This window comes from Phyllopteryx taeniolatus, chromosome 19 (genome assembly GCF_024500385.1).
Source record: "Phyllopteryx taeniolatus isolate TA_2022b chromosome 19, UOR_Ptae_1.2, whole genome shotgun sequence".
Classification (NCBI taxonomy): Eukaryota; Metazoa; Chordata; class Actinopteri; order Syngnathiformes; family Syngnathidae; genus Phyllopteryx; species Phyllopteryx taeniolatus.
The window spans coordinates 6612003-6634436 of record NC_084520.1 but is presented as its reverse complement, the minus strand read 5'-3'; the positions used below and the strand labels follow the sequence as shown (position 1 = coordinate 6634436).

The window sequence follows — 22434 nt, the reverse complement described above, 5'->3', positions numbered from 1 at the left end:
ATTTGTAACATTCCCTATATAATGATATACTTTATTTTTATATCATGATGTATTTTATTGTAGAGCTGTGCAGTATGGAATTTTTGTTCTTATATCCCGATAACAATATATCCCGATATAGTGTTTTCCTCCAAATTACATGAAGTAGCTGCCAATTTTCTATTGTCTTTTTTCCATTTGTTCATAAAATACATATTTTTTATAGAACACAAAATAAAACTAATAACATATCAATACAAATAAAATAAAATGCAAATATTCCGTGGCCAAATGTAGCAGTATTATAACCACTTGTCAAGGAATGCAGTAACGTGCACTTTGCCTCAAGTGACATTCAAGTATGCGAACCATTTAAGCAGAGTTTTAGGAACACAAGTTTGTCATCTTGTTCTCAAGGCCCTGGTTTACACAACAGACAGTGATGGCCCACAACCGGCCTGACTGGGACCACTCTTAGCGGTAGATCACTTGGCTCCCCCATTGTTTAAGAACGAAGCTAGCGCCGTGAATGCTAATGTGAGTCTAGCTAATGTGACAGAACAGGAGCATAGACGAACAGAAAATACAAATGCTTCAACTGTCAGAAGAATTTGTACATTTATTTTGAGGGATACTTGTAGGTTCCTGAAAACGGCATGTGGTTCAAATTAGCATTGCCGTGAGCCACTTTGCACCGGCTCGAGTCGCTAATAGCGAAATCCACTCTTCGCATGTGAGGTCCGAAATAATATAACAGCCATGTCTTCATAGCATCGCAGAGTAAACAGCGTAGTTTGAGCCTTAAAAAAAGACAGATTTTTCCAAAAGCAACGCGAACACTACCACCTTGTTGTGTTCCACTCAGCCCCCCACTCCGCTCTCCGCGGCTTAGTGGACCACTGCATTTCTACATGGTCTGCAGCAGATGCCAGGCGAGCATTGGGGGCCCCTACTTCTTGGTGTAAGCATATTACTAAAATGAGGAAAATAAACTACAGGATTACCTAACTAGCAGTAAGGGAAATGGGAAATCACGATATAAATCAAAGGATGTTTTTATATCACACTATGATATACAGCACATTGTTATATCGCATAGCTGTACTTCATTGTATGATTTTATTTTTTTTTATTTCATTTGAAATCATACAAGCGGCACAGAAAGCAACTGGTTAGAGTGTCTGGCTCACAGTTCTGAGGAGCGGGGTTCGATTCCCGGCCCCGCCTGTGTGGAGTTTGCATGTTCTCCCCGCGCATGCGTGGGTCTTCTCCAGGTACTCCGGTTTCCTCCCACATCCCAAAAGACATGCACGCTAGGTTCATTGAAGACTCTAAATTACCCGTAGGTATGAATGTGAGTGCGAATGGTTGTTTGTTTATATGTGCCCTGCGATTGGCTGGCAACCAGTTCAGGCTGTACCCCGCCACATGCCCGTTGATAGCTGGGATAGGCTCCAGCACTTCCGCGACCCTTGTGAGGATAAGCGGCTAAGAAAATGGATAGATGGATGGAAATCATACAATGTACAAAACAATATGTAAAACATCTATCTATTGTATCCTTCCATTTACTGTACAGTATTTCCTCATTAGTGTGTCAGATGAACTGGAGTGATAGACTACAGCGCATTCTGACAGTATGTGCACGTAAACGGAGAAACGGATCTCTGTCGTGCACTGAGTGGTCTGGCAACCAGGTAGCGATTAGATTTTTGTTAATTTCCAGATAAAGCTGCAGCTGCAGAAGTTCACTTTTATTAATAATACAAGATCGGGCATTTACCCCTTTTAATTTTTGTTCGTAAATAATGCATGAGCCTTGCTGAGAACAATCAGGCAAATGTAGGAAGTGGGTAGGTATGGGCATATAGTGTGATGCTGATCCAAATGAGGTTCATGTCTGTCTTGGCATGATGAGGTTTCCTTTACAGCCCCAGATTTACTCCTCTCTGTCAGTCACACTCGATGAGCTAGTGTGGCTTATCGGTATGAAATGTTTTCTGTCGTATCCATGTTCACTGTCCAGTCATTACTCTTATGCCCTTGCTGCCTCTGTACCCTTAGAGATAAAGTTAACACATTCAGTGAGTTTTCTCTGCTATTGTAGCTATAGATCGACTTTATCACAGTGAGAGCAGAAGACAGACAAGTGAGCGGCCCTGTGAAGCGAGGGAGAAGTTGGCGGGTGAGAATCCGGAAATGGTGGAGGAGGGAGGGCAGCAGCTCACCCGCTGAGACGCTGCTCGAATGGCTGCCCGTGGGGGGATCGAACTTGCTCAGGCGACAGGTGAATCAATTGGGCGGCAGTCAGCGCAACGATGCACACATCCAGTGGCGTACGTGACAAGAAACAGAAAATGTCACTGTTACGCACAGTGGGGTCCGCATGCCTCTGTCCATGAAAGGCCAGCATCGTGCTGAGACTCAAACAATATATATTAGGGGGGGAAAAAAATATCCCCACTAGCCATTGGTGTCGATAACATAAAAACTTGAAAGACACAATCAGCGATAAACACGCACTTGCACCCTTTTGTTTCATGGCCAATCCCCAAAATGAAACTTAGATGCCACGCTCCACCAAATTTAGGCAAAAAAGCTTCGCAATGTACCAATGTAGTTATCTCATTTTGGGCGAGCCCGGAAATTTACCTTAAATGCTTCAAAGTAAAATGGCCTACTTTCTGTTCAATTTTCAGCATTGGTCCTTTCCACTTTTTTGTGTATCCTGTCATGATAGACATGTACACTTGATTTCATGTTCCTCAGCTAAATCTGCTATATATATATATATATATATATATATATTTGTTTTTACTAATTCAGTTTTGGGGAGTCATGTTGGTGACTTGCGGCACGGTGACCGACTGGTTAGCACATCCGCCTCACAGTTCTGAGGGTTCAAATCCCGGCCTGTGTGGAGTTTGCATGTTCTCCCCGTGCCTACGTGGGTTTTCTCCGGGTACTCCGCTTTCCTCCCACATCCCAAAAACATGCAGGGTAGGTTAATTGAAGTCTCTAAATTGCCCTTAGGTGTGAATGTGTGCACGAATGGTTGTTTGTTTATATGTGCCCTGCGATTGGCTGGCGACCAGTTCGGGGTGCACCCCGCCTCTCGCCCGAAGATAGCTGGGATAGGCTCCAGCACGCCTGCGACCCTAGTGGGGTTTAGCGGAATGGAAGCTGAATGAATGAATAAATGTTGGGGACTTCTAAAATACTTCGCCCAAGTGCGTCACCGGGCGTGCACGCCCCAAAAAATTAGGAAACCTGAAATGATGAAAAATAATTTAACAGTATTTCTCCACAATTGAGAACTACACAGTTCTCAGTCGTTTTCAGCAATTATCTTCAAATGTGTATAATGTAGTTGGAAACAAATCTTTGAATTCACTTTACCAAGGTTTGGGCAACGTCTCCCTTCAAGCGCCTGACTTTTTTGGGGCCGTGGAACAGCTCTGGTTTTATTACAGTCTAATAATTAGCCCTATGGGAAACATTAGTGGACATTATATCTGCAGAGAAAAAAAAATGACTTCTATTTGTGGCAGTAATCCTATTTTCATTAGTAAAAAACCAAGAAGCGTGGTAGTGCATCTGGAATAAACAAATGCCTATACTTTTAATTACAGTCACTTTGCTCTATGGATTATATTACGAGTAGGAGTCGAAGGCTCATTGGGCTTTAAGGCAGCTGTTCTGTCAGACACATGCGAATTCAACAATACTATAATAATTGGTGATTTATACTTGCAGAAGACAACTTACTCCAACGGGTTTCGCAACAAGTCCGCATTCAGGGACCTTTATTCGTACGTGTGTGCGTGCGTGAGTGCATGCGTGCTTGTTTTAACCTCGCTTGATGCTGTTAAGGATTCGATTAAGCGGCCTTATCCACTGTAGATGCACCGGGGACGAAGTGAGATGGCTATTGATTGACACAAGTGCTGCTTATCAGCTGTACGATTGGCAAAGAGGCAGAGGCAATTAAAGAAAAAGAGTGGTTTGGAGTTTTGGGGGAAGTGTTTATCTTAGACATTGACATATTTCTTCAGGAGGGACCACGCATTGACAATACTGGTGGTAAAGAAGAGTCGTTCAGTTTGATCAAGATTAGCACAACCAAGCGCATTTTGTGTCCCCCTTTCTCCCTGTTTGTTCCTCGTAGCGTATTCAGATTTAGTTTGCCTTGCGGAATCAGCTCCCCAGTCACTTCGCAGGAACTCTTTGAATTCCACTTGTCCAGCAGTAATCTGTCAATCAATTGTAACTCAGGTAATGGTAGACAGGCTCTGTGCTACCACTGCAGGAGTAGAGCCCGATATGAACCACTAGAAGTAAGCAAGGCTGGAGATTAGCAGCCCAATGATTCTTCAAGCAGTGATACGGATCATGATGGATTGATAGGGGATCAGCAGTGGACTGGAGATGGAGGGTGAAGCGGAAAGGGAGAGAGAGAGAGAGAGAGACAAAAACAAGGAAAAAGGGATTAGGTAAGACAAGAATCTAGGGGAGAAAGTGTGATGCAGATGATAAAGACAGTATAAAAGAGAAGAAAGGATGGTGGGAGGTAAAGGGCAACTGGGAAAGGTGAGAGCAAATGAAAGTGACAAGGAGGGAGGAAGGAATGATGCGGCAGGTGGGGCTGCAGTTCAGAGGACGATTTGACTGCTTGTTTCACTTCCAATTCTGTGTCAGTTGACTAATGTGACTGAAATTTGGGTGGTCCCAACAGTGGTCTCGTACTGTTATGACTGGATTTCCCTCTCCATTTTCCAATAACTATCAGTTAACAGCCAGCTAAACTCATATTATGAAGCATGTGTGTCTCTTTCTTTGAGTTTTATAGTATCTCCTTGTTGCTGTGAGAGTTTTTTTTTAAAATTCTGAGTCCAACTTCTTCTTGATTTGTTTTTGACAGTCGGCTCAAATTTGAAAGTGCTCAACCGACATCCGCTGACTTTCTAGTGGACGGATGCATGTGCGCATCATCCTTCTCCGTTCCGAGGACGTTTTGGCTTGGAATCTTTCAGTTTGCTTTCATCACTACTTGTTCTGACATCTATCTGGAGACATATTTTAAGGTTATTTGTGTAGTACAGTACTTAACCATAGTGTATATTTATGTTTTATGGGAAAATATGTCCTTACACGGGTAGTCACAAATGTATGACAATAACAACTGCTGGATAGCCTAATATGTCCGCACAGTGTATGCCCATGTAAATCCCTCCCAAATTTTGCAGGGTGTGACCATAGCAAACTAGCTTGCATATGGGACAAGAGGAAGCTTGTTTTGTTTGTTGTTCGTTATAGCTGATGGTAATCTGTTGTTGTTTCTAAATAAACCCTCTGGAAAGAAGCATCAACTCACTGCTACAGTATTTATTTAGTTCCCCCTGTTACTGCTACGTTTGATCGTCAGCAACCCAACTGTCTGAGAATATAGAGGGAATCAACAAAAGCGGCATAGAGCATATGTGGTTATGAAAGTAACCACATATGTCATAAATATTAAATTAACAACAAGCAATTTCCTGTCAACAATTTGGACAAAAGCAAGTAGCAAAACTGAGACTATATTGGTTGCGGAACTAAATCGAGTGAATCTTCCTGAATCCAACCAATTCCAGCAATATCACATTGTATGACATCATTATTTTTGGACGCCACATAGGCTAATGCCTCTTAGAGCTACTAAAAACCAATAAATACCTCGCTTTAGAGATAAGTGAGTGGTTTGAATAATAGGCTGAATAGTGGTCAAACCAGGTGAGAGGATGAGCGTGAGAGAAAAGGTGAGAGCAGGCGAGAGAGAGAGCAGTAGGTGGAAGGTGAAGAAAGTCAGATGTTCAGACAGTCAAATGGCGAAGAGAAGATTTGAATGTAAAACAGGAAAAAGATCAGTTTGACAGCATAAGAAGACTATGAATGAGTTTTGTCTTCGAATTTATGTCAGGTTGTAGTTAAACGTTGTCCACAGGTATCCGCTTTAGTGGAGCTCAGTCCCAATTTTCTTTACTAAATAATTATTATTGACCATATTTAATATGCAGATATGCAGCTTAATAATGTCATCAATGCATTGCGTTATTTTACCGTTCAAAGCAGACATATTTTCTGGCCGCCAGTAGAAATAAAACAGTGTTATAAAACTTGTTTCTTGCGGATGTTTAGCTCTGCACCTTTGACGTACATGTTAAAAGTCAAGTGAACTTACAAAGTTACTGTTAAATTCTGGAGTAAATGATGTCAAAGAATAAAATGTGTGTCTCGTTAGGGATATTGAAAATTAAAAAGCACATCAGGCCATCCTGTATGCTATCAATTTTTACATATAAAAATGGGAAAACAGGTTTGAATTGGGCTTTACTCTTCCAGCTTGTAATATTTGATTACTTGTTGATCACTTTCCTTTTTGATGCTCAGGAAGAAAACAAAGACTGTCACACTCATTATTGATTATTGATTATTTTCTCCAGGCCAAGACAGTCTGCGGAACCATTGTCATATAGTGGACTACATTGAAGCTGCAAATATACCCAACCAATTGAAGTACATCATCATCAAGAGAGACCTTGCTCATCAGATGCATTCTCCATTACGATATATACTGTAGATTCACACAATACAATCCTTGTCAGCATAAACAAATATGACCATGACAACAGTGTGTGGAAATGATTAAGTGTGAGGAATGTCTTTCCTGCATATGTCATCAGAATTATAATAGATATTCTCTGTATGAGCTGAATAAAGTGAGGGCAGTGTATCCATGTTGCATAAACACGCTTTCAAACAAAGAGAAATCAGGTTGTGACACAACAGAGCCTCTGCCAATAGCACATGTGCTGGGCAAACGGAATTTAAATCAGCTACAAATTGGTATGCGAACTCAGTGAATTTGATGGCATGTGTGAAGCTGTCACACAGCTTGATAAACAGCCTCTTTCTGTTTTACAGCGTGTCAGCTTTGGTGCCACAATCAATAACATCTGTCAAATCTGTGTGCAAATCTGCTACATCTTGTTCACGTATAGTTCCTGCACGCCCTCCCCTGACCATCAGGGTCGGGGTCTTGAAGAGTATCGGAATCTTGAGTGAAACAATCAGATAACACAAGCGATTTGTATTTAAAAGACATCTGTGGTCCGTTATATAAAAAACTGCCAACCAGGGATACAGTGTGAAAGTGATGCCCCTCTCTCCTAGCAAACAGCAGCTTGCAGCGCTGTAATGCTACAGAAATGTTGTTGGCCCATAAAACTGTGGCAAAACAAACCTTTTTGGTTAAATAACAATATAAAAGGTGTGACGATGATTGGCACTCACCCACAGCTTTCAGGGAGGCATATTTGTTGAAATCCTTGTTTTGCTGCTGCAGGTGCAGTTGCTGTTGCTGTAGCTGTAGCTGTAGCTGTTGTTGCTGCTGTTGTTGTTGCTGCTGCTGCTGCTGCTGCTGTTGTTGCTGCTGCTGCTGCTGCTGCTGCTGTTGTTGTTGTTGTTGCTGCTGCTGCTGCTGCTGATGTTCGTACGCATGAGCCAACTGGCTGAGGGCAGGATACGGGTGCTGTTGGACCATGTTTGACACTGGGCCCACATTGTTGTTAATCTGAGGACCCTCTGTGGGCAAGGACACAATAATAAACATTATCTTAGCAGTGAATTTGTCATCCTGATTAAAAAAAAAACAAAACTGTGGTTAACTTGTGACAAGGAAGAATATTAAAATGTTAGTTTAAAAAGTCGATTGTACATTAAATAAAGGTTAGCGTCACCATTAGAGATTCCATTACATGTTTATTGTTGCTTTTATTGGCGGGGCTGACCAAAGCTATAGATATATTTATAATGATAACTACATAGGCCATTGAATTCAGAAAAGGTTAAGGCTAACCATGATAATAATTTTGCTTTATGTAAGCCAAATTTTGATAATGCTCTATCTTTAATGGGCATGATGCTCTAAAAATGCTGCTTTTTAACAATAAATGAGTACATAAAATACAAAGAAAGCTTTGCTGTTGCGATAGGGATCAGGTTTCTGCACTTCACCACATTGTTAAAAGCTCAAACCATGCTAATAATTGATCAGTCTTCCTCCACATTTTAGTTATGCAATACTGTAATGCCAAAGCCTGAGCCTGTACTGGATGATGCCAAAAAAGAGTTGGTAAGATAACACACTTTCCAAATATTAGGTGCACTAAACTGTTATTCTAGTGAGGCAGGGATGAAAAATGAAAACCAAAAAAAAGAGAACAGCCAAATGTCACAAGAAATGTGGGACATTTTCACTTGTGCTTTGTTCTGGTGTCCAACCCTGACAGATAATTGTAAAGTCCTGTTACTAACGGCAAATGTGAGTATGCAGTGTTAAAAGAAAACCAACACTGCCACTTAATAATTTTAGGAGCAAGAAAAAGCAAAAAGACAGTGATACATGCAAGTGCAACTGCAGAATGGCAGCGGAATGAGGTGGTGAAAAGGATGGTGGTGAGAGGCATAGAAAAAGAGGCGTGACGACTGTATTGTATACTGTGTAAGGTTGGAGAGTCATAAAGCATGAAAATGAACACAGTCCTATAACAATATTTTCAATCCTTTAACAAGTGTGAATCAATAGGAGATTTGATCATTTACAGTATACCACCCAACATTCTTGATCGACGCCACCATTTTCCTCTATTGTTCAAGACAATGTGCCGTTGAGCCACGAGAAAAGGTCTTAAACACACAAATCACACACGCACACATTCGCCCACAATGTGAGTTTCTGTAATTATGTGAATAAAATTCAAGCTTTGATTTTTCTGGACGTGATCAAAGATTCATACACAGGCTTAGCTTAAGAATGTGTGCCAATGTGTGGGGTGTGGGGAAATTTGGGAAAAGGAGCTTGAAGCCCTTCTTCTAAGGCATTTGATCGAATTTCTCATATGTCGGCATTGATGGGGTCAAGCAACTTCAAAATGGACAGCAGTGGCTAAACCATTTTCTCAGCACATACTGGATTGTATCCAGTTAAAGAGCACCAAACTAAAATCCCCTATCCTATCAAGGCACAATTGTACCGCCTCGATTAGCCTTATTTTCAGGCTGTCAGCCATCAACTCATTTGAATCCGTGAACATGAATGGAATGGCAGCAAAGAATTGGAAAGCCTTTCAAAACTCAATTATAAAGAAATTGGCCACATACTAAATCGGCCATGAATACGGAAACGCGATGTGATTAACTTTGAATAGTCACAGACTAATGAAATGATTTATTATTCAAAAGCCAAGTTGGCAAGGTGCATGTGACAACTGGTAAATGAAATTATAGCTTCAGCGAGTCTCATATAAACATCCAGTCACAACTTTGTGTTTTGGCAGAAAGCAATACTTGTCAGCACCGACAATAAATGTCCGGACGGGATTTTCGAATCATCCAGTATTCCACTTTTGCGGTCGGCATGTAGCCTTCCCCTGCACTGTGGCTTGTTTTTCCGTTTAAATCCCTGACTGTCATTGGCCGAATTTTAAATCAGTGTTCATGCAATCACTGGATACTCTACATGTCAGTAATTGATACATGAAGTCACTCAGTGTGTGTGCATTTTTATTTTTCGATAATCCAAATATCAATCAATACATTTTGATAAATACCACTTTAATTTATATGAACTGCACATAATGAGGTCGTGATTTGATTCATTTGCATGACTATGCTCGGAGCTAGGTTGCTTTGTACAATTATTGAAAGCATGCCCCCATATAAGGGCTGTGTAGGCATAACAATGGAAAAAAGTTTCTTTCAAGATCAGTCATAAAGGAGATTGGTGGATGATGCAATCGAGTAAAAATCCTGACTATACTTAGATCGTGACCTTCCACATCTAAATTGATCTGGACAACGAGAGACAGTATCAGTTAAGTGCCTCTCTGTTGTTGTTTCCTTAAAGAGGAATATAATTACTTTGTAGTTGAAGTGCCAGATACTGGACTGAACAATACGGAACAGTTTTTTTTTTTGCATTCAATACAAAAGTCAGGTAGCTCTTCTGTTTTTCCATTTTAACAATTACCAAGAGTAAAATGGCAAAAACATGAACTTGATATCATCATCTCGTGGTCTTGTAATGCAAGCTAGCTTTGAGCAGAAATGTTAGTGTGTGCCTTGTGGCAGTGGACTAATTTTCATAATGTCCAGAGCAAGCCAACATTAAGCAGGTCACAGAGTTCACAGTCGTCTGGATAGCCTTATTCCTACCATGAATAATCAACACATTACAGAGAGCAGCCTAATAATCTACTATTTTATTTGGAACCATGTTATCGCATAATGCCTCGTTGTATAATTTTGTTCTATGACCTTTTGCCTTTAATTTGTTCCTGACAAAATGCAAATTATACACCAGCACAAACGATATATATGTCGACACTCTTTTTCCTTGTGCTGATGTAATTAAGTCCGGTTTTCGAGTTATGTGGTAGCCGATAAGATACCCAAATATATTTAACAAAAACGTATTGTCAGCCTCCAATGGTGCATGAAATAAAGTAAATGGTTAATTAGCTTTAAAAATGGTCTGTGATTTTCATTGTTTTACAGCTGATCAGTTGGATTTTTTTTCTGTTTGGTTGCACTTTAGAGTTGTGTGAGTTCTATTCTCTTTCTAATGTTGTTTGTTTCTGAAAACGAGGCTGCAGCAAACCAACAGCAAACCAAAAACAAAATGGTACTGCACAAACAGGCAAATTCAACGTAGTTTGAAATGTAACGCACCGATGGCAAGGTCAACAAAATAGGGTACAGAGAAAAGTTCTAAAAGTAAAATTGTACAGTTCCCAGAAAATATGTAGATTCCCATTGCTTGGTTAAAAAAAAAAAATGGGTGAGGGATTGGAAGAGGAAAGAATTGTTGACTCAACCACAGAGGTTGCCGTCACAATTTATTTTCTCGAAGGTTTGGAGAGGATTGGCACTTGGGCCGAGGGAGAACGTATTAAATGGTGGTGTTGGTGAATGATGCATGGTGAAATTCCGGCCTTTAATTTGGTTGTCTTTCAAATCAAAATATCCCTTTGAGATCAATAGTAATCAGAATAAATTGTAAATAAAATGTCAAAACCCAAGTAGTGGCGGCACGGTGGCCGACTGGTTAGAGCGTCAGCCTCACAGTTCTGAGGTGCGGGGTTCAATCCCCATCCCCGCCTGTGTGGAGTTTGCATGTTCTCCCCGTGCCTGCGTGGGTTTTCTCCGGGCACTCCGGTTTCCTCCCACATCCCAAAAACATGCATTAATTGGAGACTCTAAATTGCCCGTAGGCATGACTGTGAGTGCGAATGGTTGTTAGTTTCTATGTGCCCTGCGATTGGCTGGCAACCAGTTCAGGGTGTACCCCGCCTCCTGCCCGATGACAGCTGGGATGGGCTCCGGCACGCCCGCGACCCTAGTGAGGAGAAGCGGCTCAGAAAATGGATGGATGGATGGAACCCAAATAGTCACCATCATAAAAGCTTCAATAACTGAATGTACAGGCAATGTTTTAAGTAGGATTTCTGCATTATTAATTGCCAAACATGTATAAGCAGTTGTTAACCAGTATATCCATCGACTTATACATTTTCTACACTGCTTCACCTCAATAGAGTCGTGGGTGTGCTGGAGGCCAGGGCTGGCCCCAGCCAATGTGGCGCCCTAGGTGAGATTTTATATAGCGCCCACCTCCATTAACGATTTAAATACGCTTATAAAAAAGTCTAATAGCTATTGCTTTTACATTGCTTTAAATTTACTAGTTTAAAATTTCGGCCGGACACATTTTTAGGTGTCAAAAAAGAGGACATGTCCGGCTAATAGAGGAGGTCTGGTCACCCGACATCAGCGTGTTAAGCTAATTCTTACTTTATTTCAAGCTAGCTAGCTAAAACATGTTCTTTAAACAAAACGATATTTTAAAAATATGTTGACATAACGTTGCCCTTATATTTTGACTTCTTTTCCTCCTCTGCTTTTCTTCTTTTGTGGAACTGTACGCCCGAGGGCTTAGCTGGCCTCTTCATGATGGAAAAAAAAAAATTGTAAATAAAATCACCTGTCCTGTTCTGACTTATCGCTCGTTCGCTGACTTGAGACACGGCCCCACCTCATGTGACGTGACTTGCCAAGTGACAAACATAGTTACTTTAGTTTATTTTGTAATTTTATTTATATTCAAGACAGAAACGTAAAGGTATTTTATGATTTTATTGAAATATTTTTCCCGAGTAGGAGGGCGCTGGCAGTACGCCCTTCCAGCAGATGATGCCCGAGGCGACCGCCTATGTCGCCTATGCCCAGGACCGGCCCTGCTGGAGGCTATCCCAGCTGACTTCGGGCAAAAGGCAGGGTATACCCTGGACTGGTCGCCAATGAATCAAAGGACAAATTCAACCATTCACCCTCACATGAATAAACCCAACATGCATGTTTTTGGAATGTGAGAGGAAGCTAGAGTTTCCATAGAAAACCCAAACAAGCACAGAAAGAATATGCAAACTCCACATTGGAGGGCCTGACGTGAGATTCAAACCCGGGATCTCTCAACTGTGAGGCAGACATGCTAACCACTTTTCTGCCCAGTGTAATATTAATCCATTAACAGAAACAGAACACTCTTTAAAAACCTTTTTAACTTTATTATGTCACAAATAGCGTACGTTATGATTTAACATTAACTGTCACTGAAGTATCAAACGAAACCACCTACTAATGCAATGTAAAACATTAAAACCTAACACACACTACTACAAAACAAAAAAAAACTTTATAGTACAATTATATGGCAGATATCCACTCTGGGACTTGCCAGCTAGTGGCCAGAATACAAAGCGTACATCTTCACTCTTGCCAACCCCACAGACAGATTTACGACATCAGTCACAGAAGGTCCAAATTAGTTCACAAAAAAAGTTAATCCTATTAAGCCAATGTCAATGCAAACAAACCATGAAGTATAAAAAAATCTGAAACACTACCTAAACGGAAAACAGTAGGAAGAGCAGCATTGAGTTTTGTTGGATGCATAGATTAGAGATTAGTGATAAATTGGGAGTGGTATTTGATTGGCGACTTGTCAATATGCACCAATCTGCATGCTAATTGAAAATTAAAATTCAGCAGCTTGGTGGAAAAACAGCGATTCTTTGGGCTCTATTTCCACAGACGGGGTAGCTGCACTTCTTGATTTTCGCCCATCCGTCACGTGATCCAATGCGGGCGCTGTCGGCCGCGCTCGCGCGGAAGTACAGAGAGGCCTTGCGACTATTGCACCGCTTTTAAAGGAAATGATAGACGCTGCTTCGATTGGACAGGACTGAATGCAGCTCTGAACACGCTCAGACCAGCACAAATGTCCCACTTTTAAATGCGCTAGGGGCATACCGGTCAACAGAATTACCAAAACCGGGTCTAGCCCGTCTCCTCACAGAGTTACACCAAGCGCAGGCTGGATTTAATCTTGTCACAAATATAGAATCCTATGAGTGAAAACGCTTTTATTGTCTTTGCAGGCGCCCGCTTTTTTTCAACACTCTGACCTCCACTTAAGCAACTAGAAGTTACTTGCTTGCCTCATTCAATCCCCGAGTGCCAGACCTGGTCGTCATGATAATGACATCTATACTCGCCATTGACCCAGCTGTATATGGGTCATATATTATGATGGTGACAATTTGGCCCTGACACGGGTTGATTCTATTTCCATTATTATATATGACCATATTTCTTTGACATATGTGTCCTGGAACAGATTGTGTTTGACCTTGAGAGTTCCAGTGTATTCTATTGAAGAAGTGAACAGACTTGCATTCCTTCAACTTGTGTTGTGTCTGTACAAGGGGAAAAAAAGGAGACGGCAGAAACTTATTGGTGCAGAGACATAAAGAGAAAGCACATATACAGTATACAGTATGTAGGAGGGCTCCTGTCTCATACTTGGCCTGGCTCCATTGCTACTGGCGGTACAGTGTAATTCCTCCGTTAATTTTTTAATTTTTTATTCTGCACTGAAAAATTGCAAGCAGCTGACTCATGTATTATTCCCTCTTTTTATGCACTCGGCAAAACACATAAACCCTCTTTTTTTTCCCCTTCATCTGCAAAACTGCTTCTCTGTCATTACTGGAGCCTCTTCATCTCTTGGCTCCTCTCTTTTGTCATGGCAACAATATTTTTTTCCTCGTGTAGTAGTTCGCATTGTCGTGCAGTCACCCACGCCCACGTATCAACAGGCAGGCAGGCAGGCTGGCCTGTACTGTGCTGACAAAGTCATTGTTATGCAACCTACGTTTGTTGGGTTGTCAGTTGGTCTGTTCATCTCCCCTCCAGCTCTGCTTTACATATCTACTGTACATGCTACCTCAGAGCCTCTTCTGGGTCAAATTTGTCAGTTTTGTCAGGCATTGTCCAAAAAAAGTTGTGTGAAAAAGCTGCTCTTGTTTGGGTAGAAAAGCAATTTTACAAGTCACCTAACTGAGTAGAAGATTTTGATGATGAATAGATGTTGACAAAAAAGTCTGCACAGATGATGAAAACGTGTAAATAGTGCCTTGTGCTTTTGTACAGTTCTCCTAATCTGCGGCTTGTATTAAAGGCAGCACTGAGAGCTTGTCGACCCTGATTTTCTTTCTCCTGAGTCCAAATCATTCACTTTGGGTCGCAGGGTGCACAGTGTACGCCCTTGTGCTGAGGAGTATGTGTGGTCCCTTCTGTGTCTCAGCATAATCGTCTTTAGTCACACTCAAATGGTAAGCAGGTTATGTGTGAGTCTGTGAGTAGAGGGAGTCAAGTGCTTCTTATTTGGCTCGCTGTCTGTTTATCTGTTTGGTACACGAGAAATGTTGCATCTTTCTGTCCGTTGCTCTCGTGGTCTTCATCCTTTCGGTCCATATCTCCCCTCTGCAGCACCAGGACGTTTAGGAGTGAAGAGGGGCCTCACTGTAAGACACTCACGCAAGTTTTCCATGCAAGGCTAATAACTGTTTGAAAAAAAGAAAATTCTCATTCCTTGAGATAAAAACATAATAAATGCTGGAATGGGGCAATTTGAAGTACTGTATAGCAGTTCCCATAGTTAGCATGCAGATCGAGTCCCTCTTAATATCCCATTCCCAATCACCCTCTGATTGTAACTAAAGGAAGGTGGAAATGTAGCGAAAGAAACTATTATTGGTAAGAACTAAGGAGATTGTGAGCGATGTCTTCTGTCAGGTCCAACATCAGTGATCTAACAAATAAAATTCACACAGACACACGCCAAAATGTTGTTGAAAGTTTTCCGGAAGCTGTTATAGGGGAGACCAACTCTTGTCTTCTTGCAAAGGATAATGTTGTTAATATAATGTAGCTGCCAACCATTTTCTGGATAGACTGGACCACGATCATATTTTCTCTCTCAGACTGATGCTTGCTTCAGGTTTTTGCTGCATGTGACTGGATGGACGGTTGCGCAATGTGACAAACACATAGAATGTGGCCACAAAATAAGAATAATTACTGTATATCAGTCTTTTGTCAGTGATGTAACTAAACCACAAACCATTCCTCACATGTTAAAAGTTAACGTGACATCAGCATCCTGAAAGATTTACTTACCTCAATTACAGCAGAGCACAAGAACCTAACTATGGATAAGAATGTAATTAAATGTCCCTGATCCACTATGGTAAAAAAAGAAGCATCCATTCATCGATTGTTATACCTTTTATTTAAAAATAATAATAATGGGCTGGGCAACTCCTTCTCTAACTTTCCTCAGCTGCTGTGCCGATATAGTGTCTAATGTAGCAAAATGTTGCCACAGCGGTGGTCTGCGAGGAACTTAAATCAACTGGGCGTGTGATGGTTGCAGACCTACTTGTCTGCAATCCATTTGCCTCAGTTACTTCGAAGCACGTTAAAATAAACAATCAATTGTCCACAATCGTCTAAATTATTCCAACCTGTGTGCTTTGTCCCACATCGTTTTACAAACAAATCAGCAAATTCTACATTGCAGTTTTAAACTGTTCTCCTCATCATGTTTAATGTAGTAAATGACTTTGGAGACACATAATACAAACACTCAGCACAAACAGATGCTCCACTATTTGTGTCCAGCAACAACGCTGAAAGTCCTGTGGTTCGGCCGAACTTCTTGTTGATCACACACGAGGCTTTGCGATTGTCAGCTAGGATTATCTTTTTAAAGCTATCGGACTTTTGCTGACAATAATCAGGCGGGGGACGCTCGATTTCGTCCTGATTATCGTTATGCGTGTACCCCACTTGAGATGAAAGCCATTTACTTTCCAGTAAAACAAATTACTTTAGAGCTGTAAATTGACAACAATAGTGAACTTTCTCTTACATCAAAGGCATGTCATTGGCACACGCTTTCATTTGTGCCCAGCAACAACACCCTGAGAACTTGAGGATACAGGGCCCTGAAAAATACATGATGTCCAGCTGAGCTCAAGGGCTGCAGTTCTTAAATTCATTGGACAACACTGTCTGTTTCATGGGAACGTGCCAAATTCTGCACCTTATACGCGGCTTTGTTTTCCCAACGCTGCTTATCTCATTATCATCACCATATGTCACTGGCTTTGGCTTCACTCATTAGTGTAGCACTATGCTCCCATTTAGGGAACTGCACAAGAGTTACATTGAAATGTGCTTTAAAGAAGCCAACAATACCAAGTCTTTTACTAATCCCCTTGAGTCTGCCATTAAACACATAGGACTGAGATGAGAAAGAAGGATTATTGAAAAGTCTGTCATGGGCAATGGCTCTGGGAGATGATAAGAGAGAGTGTGGCTTTTTAACACCTAATTGTTCCTTCCGGAGCATTTCAATGCACAATAGCCTCGGGTGCATCCTTCTGCAATTAGGTCCAGATGTCATTTTTTTCTTTCTCATTTTTAAACGCCATTGATTTCTATTGTACCTGCCCTCTATTGTTTTTATTTTCTTGCCACAATCCAATGCATTGACTTGAGTCTCGCAGAATGTGGCAAAGCCTGGCAGCAGAATCAACACTAAGAAAACTCCCTGACATTTATAAAATCTGAAAGCTGTGTAACGGGGGGGGGAATCACTTATCAAGATGAAAAATGTTGCGATATGAACTTTTAGTGTCCTGTGAGACACTAATATCCCTTAAACATAGCCTCCTATTTTAGCATATTCAACAGTTCACACAGCACACTGCACTAGTATTTTTTTAGTCTGCCTTCCATTCCTTAGCCACAACAGATGGGGGCAACCATTTGTAGCGGCATTAGAATGTGTCATTTCATTTCATTTCACACTCATGTTAAATGCAAAATGAATCAAACTTGTGGCATCTATCATGCTTGAGTGATATAACTCACGTGTGAAGGGCAGGGGAGCAATTGAAACAGGCTAAGAAAAAGACAGACGGGATACTATGTAATAATTGTCATTTTATATTGAAATGACATCCTCAACAGAGTCATATTTTAGAGTTAATCAGTAATGGAATACACTTATATTGATAAATAGAAAATGTGATGGACACATCAGATCGGTTATTGTTGCATATATTCAGACAAGCTGGGCTCCGCTCGATCTCCAGACAGCATTTATCATTTAAAGAGTCACCAAGAGGGACAAACGCAAAGCAAAATAACACCTGCTCCACGAAAGCACGACTGACAAAAGGATCCCTTATTCATCACGATGACTGAGCACCACTCAATGAAAGGGAACGTCACAACAACATCATCTAGGCCTATTGTGTGTCTCAACGATTTTCTGTCTCATTCACACAAAGAAGACTTAATTCGCTATGAAATATTGCCCTGCAAATAAAAAGAGTGTGAAAAAATAATAGTGAGCCATCTTTCTTCCTTCATCTCTATTCTTCTCCCGCCTCCCACAAGTGCTGCTCCAAGTAAGTTTTTCTGATTGACAGGATGCGAACTCCGCAGCATGCTGTCATTCACTAGTACCGCCGCCTAATGGGCCGTTCGGGCTTCCCCGTCGGACGTTGTGAGTCAGCAGCGCTCCGTCAACTGAAGACGACATCCTGCTCAAGACAAAGCGACAAAGACGAAGAGTGGCAGGTAGGACGGAAGGTCTGGAAAGATGGCTGTGATAAAGGATGTGTGTCACCACAGGAAGCTGACACCACTGATAAGACGTCAGCAGTTGTGACCCAGTTACCACTGGAGGACAAGGCTTCACTCTTCTCGACTTGACTGGCTCTTATGTTATTTGAAGGGAGAGAAATACAGTATAGCCAGATATGTTGGGATAGGATGAAAAACAGCAGCAAGTGGTTAGCATGTCTGCCTTACTGTCGGGAGGTCAGGTTCAAATTTCCTCTCAAATTCACCTTTGTGGAGTTTGCATGTTCTCGCAGTGCTTGTGTGGATTTTCAGCAGGAACTCCAGCTTAGTCCCAACATTCTAAAAACATGCATAATAGTTTCACTGAAGACTAAATTGTCCATAGGTGTGAATGGTAGTTTGTGTATACATGCCCCGTAACTGGCTGGCAACTAGTTCTAGTTGTACCCACCATAATGAGGATAAGTGATATTTTAAAAAAAAAATGGATGGATGGATGCTAGGAACTAACAATTTAAATGGCAAAAGGCAAATTGTCAGCTGTATTTGGAGGGAAGGAAGCATCAACTAAACATAACAACATAAACATAACCACACACAGGTCAAACCCAACAAAGTTGCTACATTATTTGAGTCACCCACAATTCAATAATGAAAACTGAATTTTTAGCTTTGGGTATTCATTGTTTGTGTACACTCTGGACCGGTGGCAAATTTGACATTCATTAAGTCAGATTTTCAAATACAATATACTTAAATAAAGCCAATGCGGTAATTATTCCTATTATTTTGGCCATTGTCGTTGCCATGGCTCCTATCTCTCTTCCATTGGTGCGTATGTTGCAAATTCTTGAACGGGCGGGATCAAGTCAGCAGCCCAGACCATAGTACCCTGTTTCAAGCCGTCTTGTATTGCTTCATTTAGCAAAGGCAATATGCATGCCATTCACCAGTGTTGTTTTATCAATTTTGTTGATTGCCTTCTGCGTCATGTCTGTCTTGTGCTGACCTGCTCTTGTTGATGCTTTCCTACATCTGATCTGACCACATCTTAAACTGGGGAAGCCTTTCTTGCTAGACACTCACACAGCGTGTCTTGTTGGTCCTGTGTTCCCATTTACGTTATGTACTGTATTTAACCTGGTCTCATTCTGTCTTGTTGGCAATTCTTTGTTCATCATTGTCACTTTCCAGCATTCCTTTTCGTGCCATTGACTCTCATAGGCTCTTGACCCCGTTTGTTTATTAACTTTACCTTTTTATCTCTCGGTTTTTCATACCTTTGACTTTTCTGACTGCTTACCTGTGTACCAAACCTATCCTGTTATTAAACTGTGTGAGTTTTTTTTTTTTTTTTTAACTCTTTCGCCTTGAAGCTTGCCTCTTATGCTGTTCATGACATGTTGCTCTATGGTATATGCTGACAGTCTTCAACATTATGCCAGTGCAAGAGCTGTAACAAAAATACGGCCATCACTAAGATAATCAGTGTCTAGAATATTTAATGTTTGTTTTCTGCTCCATTTAGACTATCCATCATGCTTGAAGATTGAACTACAATGTGGTTTTATTGTTCATCCTTGAATGATACAAAAGGTAAGGATGAAACAAGTCCAGATAATCATTACAGTAGATTTCAAATATTCTAAAAATAAACTATTTATTGTTGATTGACTGAGAGAAAGTTATGTTCTACTGACTTTTTTCGGATATAAGCTAAACTGAAGTATTTGTCCGAGCTTCATATTTTTATCCAACTGCCTCTGTAGTAACAAAGCAGACAGACTGAAGGCAGAATGCTGATATTATTTAATTACCTGCAGCCATCCCACTGCAGTATTTTATAATCTGCTCCTCTGGCTCTGCTAAAGTGATGCTTTGTCTGTAAGCTTCAGTCTGCTGCACCTGGTCTTCAGGCTGAATGCTTGGCAGGTGTGTGTATGTTGGAACACAGCTGTGAGGGGCTTTTCCCAGCTTCCCAAGACAAAAATGGGGGCAGGAGCCAGAGTTCCCCTTATTCATCCTCCTCAATCAGCATGCCAAGCAAAAGCAGCAGCAGTGGCATGCGGATAAGAAAGGCATTGTGGTAATTGGTGAATTTAGGCGGCAACTGTTGAACGCCATTCAAATGGTATTAAATCAGTCAAATTAATCCTGAACTGCAATTAAGAGTTAGGGGGAACAAAGAAAAGTTTTTCCCGCGCTACAAGCTACCATACAAGCTAGAATAGAACTGAATGAAATGCAGACCTGTTTACAAAAGTGGCCCCCTCAAACGTTGCGGAGATAATAACCACAGCTTACATACTTTCTACTTATAAGGTAAGCTCCAAGTAGTTCTATCTCAATAAATTAGAAAAAAAATCATTTATTTCAGCAGTTCAATTAAACATCCATCCATCCATCCATCCATTTTCTGAGCCGCTTCTCCTCACTAGGGTCGCGGGCGTGCTGGAGCCCATCCCAGCTATCATCGGGCAGGAGGCGCGGTACACCCTGAACTGGTTGCCAGCCAATCGCAGGGCACATACATACAAACAAACAAACAACCATCTGCACTCACATTCACACCTACGGGCACTTTAGAGTTGTCAATTAACCCACCATGCATGTTTTTGGGATGTGGGAGGAAACCGGAGTGCCCGGAGAAAACCCACGCAGGCACGGGGAGAACATGCAAACGCTAAACACAGGCGGGGCCGGGGATTGAACCCCGGTCCTCACAACTGTGAGGCAGTCTTTGACCGTGCCGCCTTCAGTTAAACAATAAACTCATATATAGATTCATTAAACATCTAGGAAAGTGACGGGATTCAAAATGATCTGGATTGTTTCCTTTTAATTATGCACATTTTCGGAGATAGTAAATTTGGATTTTTCATTTGTTGTACAGTATAATTATCTAAATTGGGAAAACTTTTCCTCCCAGAGGTTTCACACAGTACACTATGTGACATGGGAACTTTTAACAAAACCATTACAGCCCAAGTCAGAATCACTGTGTATGTGCTATCATGGGCTCCTCCTACTATATGTACTTGTAGCTTGCAAAGGCATGAAAATAACAAATATAAATGTACCTTTGAATTGGTTTAGGGTTCATAATTTCATTTATTAACATAATAATCACCCACACACGGAGTTTCTCAGCCAATGACTTCCGGAGTGAAAGAACCAATTTAAAGCAGCGGCCGAAGCACTGTCATGTCAAAGCCCATACTTAAGCAGAGCTGCAATGTTAGCACAGATTAGTGTTAGAAAACAGTACACCCACCATTAGGTTCTGATGAAAAGCACATGCTGAATATTCGGTCATCGTTGACGTAGGGTTGGGGGGTATTTGTGTTCGGCCATGTCATGCGGCACACCACCACACTAATCGCTCAATGTAATTGGGTCGGTTGGTGATTAAATGCTGCATTGAGTAGCATGCTTGCATTGCTTCTCTTCTCTTTCTCACATACTGTGGAAGCAAAGGGCATCTTGCGGATTGTCTGCAACCACTGTTCTTGTCCATTCTATGCTACTCCACTGTTTTGAATCGTTATTATCAAGGTGATATGTTATGTTATGCATTCTCAGCATATGCTTTTCTCATATCAGCACATGGCAGGCACACAACTCTTATCTATCTGGCTGTTTATTTAAGTACAGCTTTATCCTACGCCGTGCTTTCTTAATCGCCATCCTCATTATGTATCTCCCTGCATGTTTGCCTTCTTGTCTAGCTCTAAAAGGAAGGTCAGTGTACCTTCACTGCACCACTGAAGCACACATCAGCTTCTTAGATACATTTGATAAAATGGAGGAATGGAATATTTTTCAGGAACCTCAAAGAGGCCCTGAGGGACTCCTCCTCACTAAGAGATACAGATTAGCCCCGTAGTGAATACCACACTCCACTGCACGCGCCTGTCTGTTCTATCCGCAAACACACATCGGTGATGTTCTATTATTAGCGATGTAAACCAAACGTGGCATGTATTGATGGCCCTCGGTGCCGTAATCGACTTGGGCAAGACATTCATACTCCCTCGGAGAGAGGAGGCTAAAATAGAGAGGGGAGAGGCAAAAACTAGGTTACTGAAGTAAGAAAGGCTGCCTCGCTCATTTTGTGGGCAGATGAACACAAGCACTGGCAGGAAGTAGTGTCCAGCGTGTGAGTGTGTGAGCGCATCATTGTATTCCGTATGTAAATGTGTCTTTGTGCGAAAGACCTTGACTGAAACTATCAACAATACAAAACAGTGGCACTGTCTTCTGTACTCTAGTCGTGAGTGTTTTTTTTTTTTGACTCATTTGTGTGTGTTAGCCTATTTGCGCAAGAGCTTAGGGCTGCTTTCCGTGAGAATA

The 22434-nt window shown here is 41.4% G+C and overlaps 1 protein-coding gene across 1 annotated transcript in view; it reads right to left on the bottom strand.

Annotated features, from left to right (window-relative positions):
• The window catches only part of shisa9a (shisa family member 9a), a 50173-nt gene that overhangs the window by 7714 nt on the left and 20025 nt on the right, over positions 1-22434 (bottom strand). The window contains exon 3 of the mRNA XM_061755927.1: positions 7312-7602. Within this exon, the coding sequence (XP_061611911.1) occupies positions 7312-7602 (291 nt within the window). The remainder of the gene's footprint in view (positions 1-7311; positions 7603-22434) is intronic.